The sequence below is a fragment of the Corylus avellana genome, chromosome ca1 (assembly GCF_901000735.1).
Source record: "Corylus avellana chromosome ca1, CavTom2PMs-1.0".
Classification (NCBI taxonomy): Eukaryota; Viridiplantae; Streptophyta; class Magnoliopsida; order Fagales; family Betulaceae; genus Corylus; species Corylus avellana.
The window spans coordinates 32169867-32183017 of record NC_081541.1 but is presented as its reverse complement, the minus strand read 5'-3'; the positions used below and the strand labels follow the sequence as shown (position 1 = coordinate 32183017).

At 35.4% G+C, this 13151-nt stretch overlaps 1 protein-coding gene across 1 annotated transcript; it reads left to right on the top strand.

Annotated features, from left to right (window-relative positions):
• The first annotated feature begins 3461 nt into the window (after positions 1–3461).
• LOC132187834 (glycine-rich protein 2) lies at positions 3462–4510 on the top strand. Its single transcript, XM_059602272.1, has one exon. It carries the CDS (start codon positions 3551–3553, stop codon positions 4154–4156), a length of 606 nt encoding a protein of 201 aa, XP_059458255.1. The 5' UTR covers positions 3462–3550; the 3' UTR covers positions 4157–4510.
• The last annotated feature ends 8641 nt before the right edge of the window (positions 4511–13151 follow it).

Here is a 13151-nt window from a genome sequence, read left to right as displayed (position 1 = left end):
AAGTAAAGAAAACCCACGTTCACTAATGAATGTGGGATGCATCTAGTGCCCAAGCAAAGCCCTCACGTTCACCTCAATGTGGTCCAACTATCAGCGCCAAACCGAGACACGTGCACCTAAGAATAATTCGAGAACCCACGTCCAACATAAGCGTGGCCAAGCCACTCTCCAAACTCACGATCTCAGGATCGTGGAGTAACCCATGATCCACTTTGCCACGCATTGCGTATAGTGGATCCTCGGGAACATGGGGCCGAGAATCAGGGAATGACAACTACTTCCTGATGCTTATAAAAGGGAAGCTCTAGTTCATTATTTGGTAATCACAATTCTCTCAAGCTCTCATTTCTTAATTACTCTCCCTCTACAAACACTAATTTAGGCATCAGAGCTATCCCCTGCCGGCACACCCCGGCAGCTCTTATCCTAATTTTTCTCTTTTGCAGGCCAACGACTCCTCGGACTTTGTGCAATGTCACTCCTCAGAATACTGTCATCAACAATTTGGCGCCATCTGTGGAAACTTGATTTTCATCAGTTCTGAACACTTAAAATCCAACATGGTGACTACATGCTCTAGAGACGATGCTAGAAATCCTGAGACATCAAATGATCTGAACGGTCAAATCGCTTCACTAGAAGCGTATGACCGAAACCATGAAAGCCTTGAAGAAGCAGAATGAAGATCTCGCTTTCCGACTCATTGCTAGAGGGGATCGACTATCGAGACACGTGCACCTGAGAATAACTCGGGAACCTACGTCCAACATAAGCGTGGCCAAGCCACTCTCCAAACCCACGACCCATGATCCATTTCGCCACGCATTATGCACAGTGGATCCTCAGGAATGTGGGGCCGAGAATCGGGGAATGACAATTGCTACCTGATGCAAGGGAAGCTCTAGTTCATTATTTGGTAATCACAATTCTTTCAAACTCTTATTGCTTAATTGCTCTCCCTCTTCAAAACACTAATTTAGGCATCAGAGCTATCCCCTACTGGCACACCCCGGCAGCTCTTATCCTAATTCTTCTCTTTTGCAACCCAATGACTCCTTGGACTTAGTGCAATGTCACTCCTCAAAATACTATCATCAACAACTGGGCGCCATCTATGGAAACTTGATTTTCATCAGTTCTTAACACTTAAAATCCGACATGGTGACTACACGCTCTAGAGACGATGCTGGAAATCCTGGGACATCAAATGATCCGAACACTTGAATCGCTTCACTGGAAGATCACATGAAGCGTATGACCGAAACCATGGATGCCTCGAAGAAGCAGAATGAAGATCTCGCTTCCCGACTCACTGTTAGAGGGGATAGACTACCGAGACACATGCACCTGAGAATAACTTGGGAACCCACGTCTAACATAAGCGTGGCCAAGCCACTCTCCAAACCCACGATCTCAGGATCGTGGAGTAACCCACGACCCATAATCCACTTCGCCACGCATTATGCATAGTGGATCCTCAGGAACGTGGGGCCGAGAATGGGGGAATGACAACTGCTACATGATGCCTATAAAAGAGAAGCTCTAGTTCATTATTTAGTGATCACAATTCTCTCAAGCTCTTATTGCTTAATTGCTCTCCCTTTACAAACACTGACTTAGGCATCAGAGCTATTCCCGTCGGCATACCTCGACAGCTCTTATCCTAATTTTCCTCTTTTGCAGGCTAACGACTCCTCGAACTTCTTGCAACGTCACTTCTCGAAATACTGTCATCAACATAGTTAAAATAGAAAAATGTTATTTTTTTAATTAAAATAAATAGTAAATTTATTGAGCTGATGTTAATGTTAATTTTTTTAAAAGAATTTTTTATAGAAGGAAAATATTAGAAGTAAAATAATTTTCATACAATTAGCTTAGGTACGACATAACACTCCCACATCTATTAAAAAATAAATAAAATTGTACAATCATTACCATGGAGTGCCTGACCACCCCCTTGGAGGTAAAGGGGTGGTCAGTCACTCCCGTTGAACCTCTAGGGGTGGTAGTAACCACCTTTGAAGACGCAAATCTTGTCTCTCTAACTATGTGATCTAGGGGTTACAATGACTGCCAGCGTGGTGGTTAGGGTAATGCCAACCAAGAGAATAAGATCCTTGCATCTAACGGTGTTAGTGGTATCATATTGTACCATATCATTTGAAATTTTTAAATGACACAACAACATATACACTTTATTATTAGTGGAATGATTGACGTCAATATATATACATTTTTTTTTTTTTTTCATTTTATCATACAAATTCATTATATCAACCATTAAATTTGTGAACTCAACCCAAATTCGATGTAAATTCATCCATTAACCATAAATATAGTTAAAGGATTGTTAAAAATAGAATAAATTATATTATTTATCTTATTATTAACATTGCTTTAACGAACCAACTTAGTCGACATGTTAATTTTAAGTTTAAGCAAATTTACGAGTTTAGTTACAACTTTAGGGGTGCCATTAATGTAATTTTTCATTTGGACAATTGAAAAACTCTATATAAGATCTCCTATCTTTTTTCGTTTCGGCACCTAAACTAAATTCTTTTTTATTTATTTATTTTTATGTAAAAGGAAAATTAATTATATTATTGTTTGAAGCCTTATTCTATTGTGGCCTTAATTCATTTGGCCAATTTACTCCCTCTTTGCCCCCTAGCCACACCTTTTCTTATGTTTTGGTTTTGTTTTAAAAGAAATGTTGATGTAACAATTCTACATGTAACAATATTTTATGGGTCTTGGTGACTTTTACTAGTCAAGTAATGTTATACATTATCTCGTGTATAATTAGGATTAGTTTTTTAGGTGGTGAGACCACGTCACACCAATTTTCAAAATATGTAAAAATAGATATTCGAGTGATAAATAAAATTACTCTGGAACCCATCATTGACAAAATTCAAATAATTTTGTTAGAGGATAGATAGACGAAGGAATAAGATAAAAGCCAATTTTTTTCTTTTTCCTGGTAAAATGAGAAGCCAATGTGAACAAATATGACATTTCACCCATCAAAATATAATATCCAAATTAACGGTGATCTCAAAGTCCAAGAAGATTAATATTTATAAAAGAGTAATGCTATTTATAACTCTTTTACAATTTGATGACAGGTGTTAGAATACAATTAGAATTAAATCAGCCACTAAATAAAAAGACAAATTTAAATTGTTAATACCCTTTAATTACATTTTAATATGTGCGTCAACAATCTTTTTTTTCCGAAACCCTAAAATATATGAACTTTGAGAAGAAACTGACCGTCCCTTATTTAAATCCAACGGTCCAAAATCCGTCGCTTGGGATTCCCAAAAATAGGAAATCCAAAACCCCAGCAAATCACACTTAAAAAGGCAACAAAATAACAAAAAATTGATTCAATAGGAAGAAGCCATTACGCTGCGTCGCACTCACACCCGAATTTGCTCTCCCTAGGTTTGGATATAAGTAGTCCCTCACCCGTAACGCCAAAGTCCACACACACAGTCGCAAACAGAGAGAGAGAGTTTCTTTGGGGTTTGCGAGAGAGATGGGCGAGAGGCTGAGCGGGACGGTGAAGTGGTTCAATGACCAGAAGGGTTTCGGGTTCATAACCCCCGATGACGGAGGGGACGATCTGTTCGTGCACCAGTCCTCGATCCGCGCCGAGGGCTTCCGGAGTCTGGGCGAGGGCGAGGCCGTAGAGTACCAGATCGAGTCCGGATCTGATGGCCGCACCAAGGCCGTAGACGTCACCGGCCCCGGAGGGGCCGACGTGCAGGGAAGCCGTAGCGGATCTGGTGGTGGCGGAAGAGGAGGCCGTGGTGGCGGCGGCGGGGGGTATGGAGGTGGTGGTTACGGTGGTGGGGGTGGGAGATCTGGTGGGCGTGGAGGTGGTGGGTATAGCAGCGGTGGATATGGCGGTGGTGGCTATGGAGGTGGAGGGGGTGGCTATGGAGGTGGAGGTGGTGGCTACGGAGGCGGCGGCGGTGGGAGTTGTTACAAGTGTGGTGAAAGTGGCCACTTTGCTAGGGATTGCTATCAGGGTTCTGGTGGTGGTGGTGCTGGCGCTGGCGGCGGCGGTGGTGGTGGGAATTGCTACAACTGTGGGGGATCTGGGCATTTCGCTAGGGAGTGTCCTAACAGTGCACGTTGAGCTGTGTGCTGCCGAAAAGTGGTGTTAACCCTCTTTGGTAAACACATTTTATTGCTTTCTCTGGTTTTGTGTTCTGGGTAGGCCTTGTTTATGGGTCAGTCTCGTTATAATGTGTTTGGATTTAAGTAGTATTTGATTAGTTTCTTAGATGGTTGTGATGGGTTGAAGGTTATTTTTAACTCCTTAGTTTTATGTTTTTTTTGTTATCAGCGATATGGTACTGGTAGTGTGTTTTTGGCTGTGACAGAGTAGAGGTTCTGCAAGTGGTAAAAGAGATGCTCATTGAATGTTAACTCTCTCTGATTTAAGTTTCTATACACACATTATATGAATACAAGCTGGTTTTGGGTTCAATTGTTTGTTGTTTTTTTTTTTTAAAAAAAAATTCTTGATGTTGGTTTTGTTGTTATTTTGTTTTTGAGTATGAAAGTATTTGGATCTTATAGTGATTGGAATTGTTCAATCCCTTATGTTTGATTGGTCTACAGGAAAAAGGAAAAAGAAAACTTCCACTATGCACTCTAGTGTTTGATTGGTTGATTGTTTGTGCCCTTTAGTGCTTTCCCTTTTTCCTTTTCATAATATGAGGGGAATAAGTTACTGAGGGGAAGGAACACTGCCTTTACTGCTTTTGGGAAAAGATTTGAGGCTCATTGGTCCATAACAACATAAATAATGCACCTAAAGGCATCCAATTGTAGGAACCATTTGTGCTTTCTTAGAGATTGCTTTGTGCTTCATTCTTCTTGAAACTTGTTGTAATGAGTTCTTTGTAGACTAAATATATTTAGTCTTATTTAGTTAAACAGGATCATGTTGTACCTCTATAACTTGCTCTACGGCACTGGTACAAAATGTCTCTTTCAGGAAATGGGAGACCATGTTGAAGTGGGTGACTTTCTAACACACTATTTAGAAAATTGTCATAAGCATAAATTTTTGGTTGAAAAATTCAATTCTTCTGCTACTCACAACCGATGGCTTTTGTCTGAATTGAAAGCAATCCCATCTTATTCAAAGCTAGCGCAACAATGAATGGGCATCCTGCTAAATGAGCTTAAACTTTTCGCGACTTTTTCATCATATCATTCTGAGTAGCTGAGCACCTGTCGGTGTAGTCATTTATTGCTTGTTTTCAATGACCAAACCGATGTTGTTTGGTCGTCGGAATATACCCAATGAACGGTGTTAATTGTTGGAGAAAACTTGAGCTGATTCCCACAATATTACTAGTTTCGGCTCATCATATTATTAAGTCTAAACATTTGTTTCTTAGACGTTGCTTGATACATTTTAGCCTTTCAAGCTCTTCTTCGATTTACTACGAGGATTTGTTTCGACCTCCTAAGTTCAGGGGTCTAGCTTAATCCGTTTGGGCCTACACCAAGTACAAAATATGGCCCACCATGAACAAATTTTAAGTTAATCGGTTTTAGATTAGGATAGATATTGACTACCCCTTGGGCCTCTAGAAATATTGTCCTAATTGGATTGCAATCTAATTAGTTCTTTTAGAATGTTGAAGCAAACATGGCTAGGGACGCCCATACATTCTCAACAGGGAAAGGAAAGTTGGACATTTAAATTAAAGGTATGGTAGGTCACGATTTGTCAATGTCGGACCACATTGATTTGGCGATATATGAATTTATATCACAATGTCAGACTAATAGAAATCGATTGATGTCGGTTGGTGTTTTATCTAATGACAAGCCTTGTTGGAGGTCACCCAGACATTCAAAAAAGAGAGCAGAAAGGACAATGCATTAATGCTAGATTACAATTACCTAAAAAGCATTAGAACAACTTTGACATTTACTTTTGTGCAAGATTCTGTGGAGGATGGAGTTGGGGTGGGATAGGCTTAAAAGTTGTTTGGGTTAGAGTAGGATTTCGATTAGTAAGGATTAGCTTGGGTGTTTTCATATTAGTCCTATTGCAAGTGGAGTAATGCTGCAATCTCATATTTCATCTAACTCTCATATCACTAGCCAGGGGTGGAAGATTTTTTTTTTTTTTGGTTGGGGAGATGGACAGACTTATATAATACAAAAGTACATAGATACATATAATCTTTTTATATGTGTGTTTGTGCGCTTTTATATAAAATAAAAGCATAGAAGTCTTACATTTAATCTCATGGCATCATAAACACACAATAGTATAAACAACTTGCAAAATAAACTAAACGATCTATAGGGTTCAAGAAAACAGTACATTTGAGTGTATACTATTTTTTTCTAACAATTTCCTTAAGCTCCAAATAACAACAATGTTAAGAGTCGGGCTAAACAATGGTAATTGATTGTTGGTTGAAAGCTACTCAAACCATTTAACTTTTCCTTCTATATATTCAATCAGAATCTCAAACCAAATTGAGCTTTTGGTTAGAAGCGAACTAGAATATGAAGGGAAACAAAATGAATGGGGTATTTTAGGTTTTTGATGTTGAAAGAGGGGGTAACCTAGAAAAAAGAAATAAAGGGGACACAAATATATATATTTGGGTGGGAGCAAAACTAAAAAGAAAGAATTAAAATGGGGCACGAATGTTATTTTGCGGGGACAAAAATATTATTTTTGGAGGACAAATTTATAAAATTTTCGTATTTTAAGCAAATTTTTAAAAATTTTGGGGGGACATCACTAGTTAATCCAAAGGTGGATAGGGAGTGGGATGGGATACGAGTATTTAGAAGTTCTCTCGTAACAGTTAAAAATTACTAAATTTTCATGAAGATATCTAGAGAATTACTAAATTAGTAGTTTGAAGGAAACTCAAATTAGAGGGCTAATACAAAGGTTGATAGGGAGTGGGATGGGATGCAAGTATTTAGAAGTACTTTCGTAACAGTTAATGACTACTAAATTTTAATAAAGATATCTAGAGAATTATTTCCAAACTTTGTTTGAAGGAGACTCAAATTCTCTTTAATAACCTATCCTAAACTATCATGTTATTCGCATGAGAAATTGATGATATATAAGATTCAATATAATAATTTCTAATAATCCACCTAGTTTCACCCTCATGCCCTATTTGAAGCATATTAGTTGTGTTTATGTGCAAGAAACACATGGCCGCAATGGTATGTGGTGTAAGCTTAGATATGTCACTCTTTTTAAGTAGCAAGTTTTTTAGGTACCGCTTCCGCCATTGCCTTAGGCGGTTTGGAATTTTCAGGAATCACACTACCCTTCAAATGAACTAGGAATCGCACCACCACAATCCTAAGCGATTATTTATGCCCTAATCGACTGCATCCCAGGTATGGGCTTATTTTGACATTTTGGACCTTTTTTGGGCCCCTTTTCGAGCATGTTTTAGACCTTTTTGTGGGTGTGTTTGAGGACATTATTTTTTAGTGTTTTAGGCTCTTGTGAAAGTGGGTTTGTTTCTTGTGTTGCAGATTAACTTTAATCAATACAACAATTAGATATAGAGGTCTCTACCTTTTTTTTCACCGATCAAGAGTTATGCACAATAAAATTATAAATGAAAATGGTGTGTCGCGGTTGGTTAGCGATGGAGCGGCGGTCCATACATGTTTTTTATGCACTTCTCCTTACTTGCTGACATGACACAAACACATTAACAAAAAATTGCACATAATCTCATGGTCGACGCCACCTTTGACCACCACGTGGGGTGATCGTGACTACTCCAAAAGTTCAGTCGGAGTGACTAATCATCCCTTTAAAGTGTTACCATGCCATGAATAACTAGGATTTCCCCCAAAATTTGATAATATTATGTGGTTACCAGCTTTCCCATATTCAAACCTACTGCCCGCTATAAATATTTGCTAGACTACGGAGCCAACTCAATGCTGTCAATTCCATCGTCTGAGTCATTGATTTGTTTTAGTCCCTTTCAATAAAGGCCGGAGTTATGAGGCTATGGCCCAACATTTCTATTTCAGTGGCCGGGCTTCCTTTTTGCTGCACTCCTGCAAACAGATGTACAGCGAGGAAGAAAGAAATCTAGCTGGTCTTGTTTCTCTTTTTGTAAGAGTGAGTAATAATGCTGCTTTTCAGGCTTATTTATTACTTTTCATTTTATATTGGTAATTTAATATATATATATATATATATATATATATATATATAAGGTTTTTTTTGTTTTTGTTTTTGTTTTTGGTCGATTGATGTAAAATTGCTATAATAAATGGGTGTAAATAATATGATCATCACTTTTTTTCAAATGTTTTTTTTTTTTTATGTGTTCTATTAAAAATACATATAAGAATAATACATGTTAGTTTAATACATTGAATTTAAATAAAAATAAAAAAACTTAAACTTAAAATTTCAAAATACAAAAAGGTTTAAAAAATGGACAACCCATGGCATGGTGACCGTACAAGCAAGCGATTATTAACCATTAACTACTTTGGTATGGGGTTGGAGAAAACAGTTAACAATATTCATCAAAAAGTTATGGGATTCTCTCTCTCTCTCTCTCTCTGAATGATAGCACCGATTTTAGCTCATGTTAGCATAGCAAACCCACACAAAGCGACAACTATTCCTATCTTAGAGCTTGTTTCAGTTGTTTGTGGTTATGTTTGAGAAACAGAGTTTTTGGATAAAAGTTTCATTTTTAAGCTTTTGCCAAAAGTGTTTTTTTGACCATTTTTAAGCTTTTTGACTATTAAAAGCGCTTTCAACTTTTTTTTTTACCAAACGAGTAATTTTTTCTTCAAACGGACTTTTTAAGTATTAAAAACACTTTTAGGCCACTTAAACCCAATCACAAACAGATCTTTAGAGCCTGTTTGAGATTACATTTGATAAATAGAGTTTTTAAGTAAAAAAGAGCTTTTAGACAAAAACTTCATTTTTAGGGTCTGTTTGGGATTGTTTTTAAAAGGCCTAAAAGTATTTTTAACACTAAAAAAGTCCGTTTGAAGAATAAGCTTTTTGAACCATTAAAAACACTTTTAATTTTTTTACCAAATGAGTATTTTTTTTTTTTCTTCAAACAGACTTTTTGAGTGTTGGTACTTTTAAGCCCTTCAAATGCAATCTCAAACAAGCCCTTAGTCCTACTCCCCCTTTTTAATTTTTAATTTTTTAATTTTTTTTGCAAAAAATTTTTTTCACTCTCTGAGAAGATCGATTTTACTTGTAAAAAAAAAAAAAAAAATCAAATGTTGCGGATATGATAACTATTTTTGTCATTTTTAAACTGGAATGTCGAATCAAGGTATCCATATATGGATTTAATCTAAAACACTAAATCCTTTTTTTAAAAAAAAAAAAATTTTAAGAAAAAGAAAAAACTAAAAACAGTCCCACAAAAAAAAAAAAATCGTTTAAAATAGGCAATAAAAAGAAGCCAAAAGAAGGCCTAATAATCCATATCTAAAACACTAAATCTTAAAAAAAAAAAAAAAAAAAAAAAAAAAAACTAAAAACAGCCAAAAAAAAAAAAAGAAAAGAAAAAAAGTTCCAAAATTGTTTAAAATAGAGATAGGCAATAAAAAGAAGCCAAAAGAAGGCCTGAAATACAAAAATATGCCTAAAAGACCCATCATCTCATAGGCAGTTAGCAGTGTGGTTTTGCCTTTAACAATTGCATTAAGACTTTAACCCATGGTTAGCAATTAGTAACCGCCCACATAGGTGGACAAAAACAATTATTTAAAGGATATGGTTATAGCCTTATAGGCAATAACAACGCAATCGCTTGTATACTGTGGGTGACATTAAAAAAAAGGTAATTTAGAAGTTTAGAGGGGACATTAAAAAAGGTAATTTAGAGGGTAATTAGTTTTTTTTTTTTAAAACCATAAGAGGGATAATAAAACATGTTCATTAAAAAAAATATAAAAAAAAGGTTGTGAAAGACCCCGAAGCCCCAAGTCCCAACTACTTTTTTGTTTTGTTTTTTTGTGGACGAATTTTATATTACTAATATTAAGACAAATCTCGGAATACACGCGTGTTAGTATTGACAATAGAGATATCATGGCGAAGGTGGTCTCCTGTATATATAGAAGTATAGAACAAACCCTTTTCGAGATTCCTTGTGTTGTGTTTCATGAGATGAGATTGTTTAATCACAAAACTAATTAAAGCTATCTAATCTAATTCCTAAAAAGGGTTTATCACTTTATGTGGTTAGAAAGACACTTCATTGCCGGGTAATTCCAGATTGTGTCACTCTAAGAATAATGAAGTTTTTAAAATCATCATTTAATTAAAATTTAAAAATAATCACTTATAAAACTAATGATAATTTTAAGAGGCAGATCATTCTTGAAGTGACATAAGGACACAAGAGTGACTTGTAACATTGCTTGTCATTGCCAGCTCAGCTACAACAGCTAAAAATGAGGTGACTTTTAAAATTATCATTTAATTAAAATTCAATAATGATCAATCATAAGCCCAATAGTGATTTTAAGAGTCATATCATCCTTAGAGCTTAGAGAGACACAAGAGTGACACAAGAACTTGTATCATTACTCCCATAATATAATATGCGGAGAGTTTTTTTAATAATATTCTAGCACAAATATGGCAATATTGCAACAATGGTAATATATATTAATAAAAAAATAGAGAAATGATTATTATTATTATTATTATTTATATTCTCTTATAAGTTCAATAGATCGACTATAAGATTTGTGGGATCCATCATTGACTTATATGAGATTCACATGAGTCCACAAATCTAGTGGTTGATTTGTAAGATGATATGGAAAAAATTAATATAGGAAAAATATTGACACAATCATTTTTCTAAAAAATATTACTATAATATGTTGAAAATATTATGAAAATATTCTAACACAAATATAATAATACAATAATATACTGACATATTATATAAATATGGTAATACCGTAAAATATAGACTATAACACTGCTATTGTCAAGTCTAATTTGCTCAACTTCCTTAATATATGTATGAGAATAAAGGCTTATAAGAAATAATGAATTTAATTTATATTTTAACACCTCTTTTCATGCTTGGACTCAAATGTTTTTTTAACAGGTAATGCTCAACACGATGAATATTTAATTGAAAGAGAAGGTACATTAAGAATTTCGAGTTTAAACCCAAGACCTCTAACTCTAATACTGTATATTGAATTGAATCACACAAAACACAGTACGGAATGAGTCTATATATACAAGCCATGCAATAATACATATACATATACACACATACGTACGTAACCGATGTAGGACACAAAATGCGTATAAATACTTATAATCTAACACTTAAGAAACATGGTAATTCCCCATGTGCAAGTGAGTTCTAATACTTATGAAATATTCCAAAAAAAAAAATAAAAAAATTCTAATTTCAGGCAACTTATTGCAGCTAGTAAAAATTATCAGATAAAACTAAAATTCTACCTTTTGAGAAATGCTTTATTCCATGTACAACTTTTGTCAAACGGTAAAATTATGCCAAACATTGTGAATTTGAGGCTCCAACTATGTCTCCCATGCATGTTCTTATCATTGTTATTCTGTCTAGAGAATAAAGGAGGGAACCATGTACAAGACAAAAAAAGATATGAGACTTTTTAAAAAAAAAAATTTTTCCTAGGGTTCGCATGCTCTTATAAAAGTTAATAATGGGGGAGGACAGTAACTTTGTTACTGTGTATGGCAGATTATTAGATTCCCCTCAAATATACTTTTATTGATGTGTATAGCAGCCTTATCACCCAACATTTTAGCAACACCCTCAATCCCCCTACGTCACCCATCTCCTTTCCCTTCTTCTTTTTAATTATTAGGGTTTTGTCTGGTTTGCTTTTTGTCATTAATTCACCTCTCATAATCATACAAAGGGTCTTGGGAAGACATATGGTTGTGAAAAGAAGCTTTAAACTATGTATATATGCTCTCTTCTCTGCACAATTCCCTTTTCTTTTTGTTTTTTTTCATGACAAATCGTTTTCATGATCTAAACGACTGTGTCCACAGATCGAGAGCTAAAACCGGGAGCCTCAGGGGATTGTCATAAACATTTTGAAATGAACATTTATGCCATGAGCTTTTGGTGTGTAGAAATTTCTACAGGACTAGGGTGATCATAAAGCAAATTGGATAAAGTTAAGTTAAAGATTGATAAAGTGAAACACTCTTTCCATCCGGTGTAAGAACTAGATTGAGATTCACGCCAATTTGGACCGATAATGTAAGAGACCCCATATAAGCCTACTATTGAGTATTCTAGCTGTTCTTGAGTTGTAGCGAGGGACCCTTGTTGAGATGTTACAAATGAAATGTGTTGTCGGGGGCGGAACTACATAAAGGTTTGTGGGTCTTCTCCGTTTTTGTTTTTTGTTTTTTGTTTCTTGATTTTTTTTATAAAAAAAATACCCCTGTAACCCTTTGTATTAAGGTGGAGTGGTGGGATCTTGAGATCTATCAATAGAGACTTAGAGAGTCTCTTGTCTTGCTCTAGTTTTGGGATTCTTGCTAATTTGTTGTTGTAAAGGCCCCTGTGCATTGTATTTCTTGAATTTTTGTTTTCTTTTATGAATAAAAATAGATGCTGAAACTCTCAGGTTCCATCATCAACAGTGTTGAGAGCAGTCCAAAATACAGTCCCATGCAAATTATACCATCTATGGTCAGAAGAAAGATCGAATTGAAGATGCTACCTCATTCCTATTCACCATCATAAATGTTGTACTAGTTGGTCGGGATAAAGGAAGATACAATAGATTTCATTCAGGAATAAGATCCTCTTCAACTATATATATATATATATATATATATATATATTTTTTCTTATTTATCATATTCATTTTATACTGACCGACTATATGATGCAGCAAAAATTACTTAAAACACGCGACGTAATTGTTTATAGTTGACCGCAACACTGTTATGTGAAAAATCCCCCGACCACCATTATCTCTGCATTATTGGATTGTTTATAGAAAGAGAGGGTAATGATTGTTTATATGTAGAAAGAGAAATTCCGAATGTTTCAATATTTCATACAACTCTTTTT

Excerpts from the sequence above, each read along its gene's own strand:
- LOC132187834 (XM_059602272.1), top strand. The coding sequence starts at position 3,551 with ATGGGCGAGAGGCTGAGCGGGACGGTGAAGTGGTTCAATGACCAGAAG.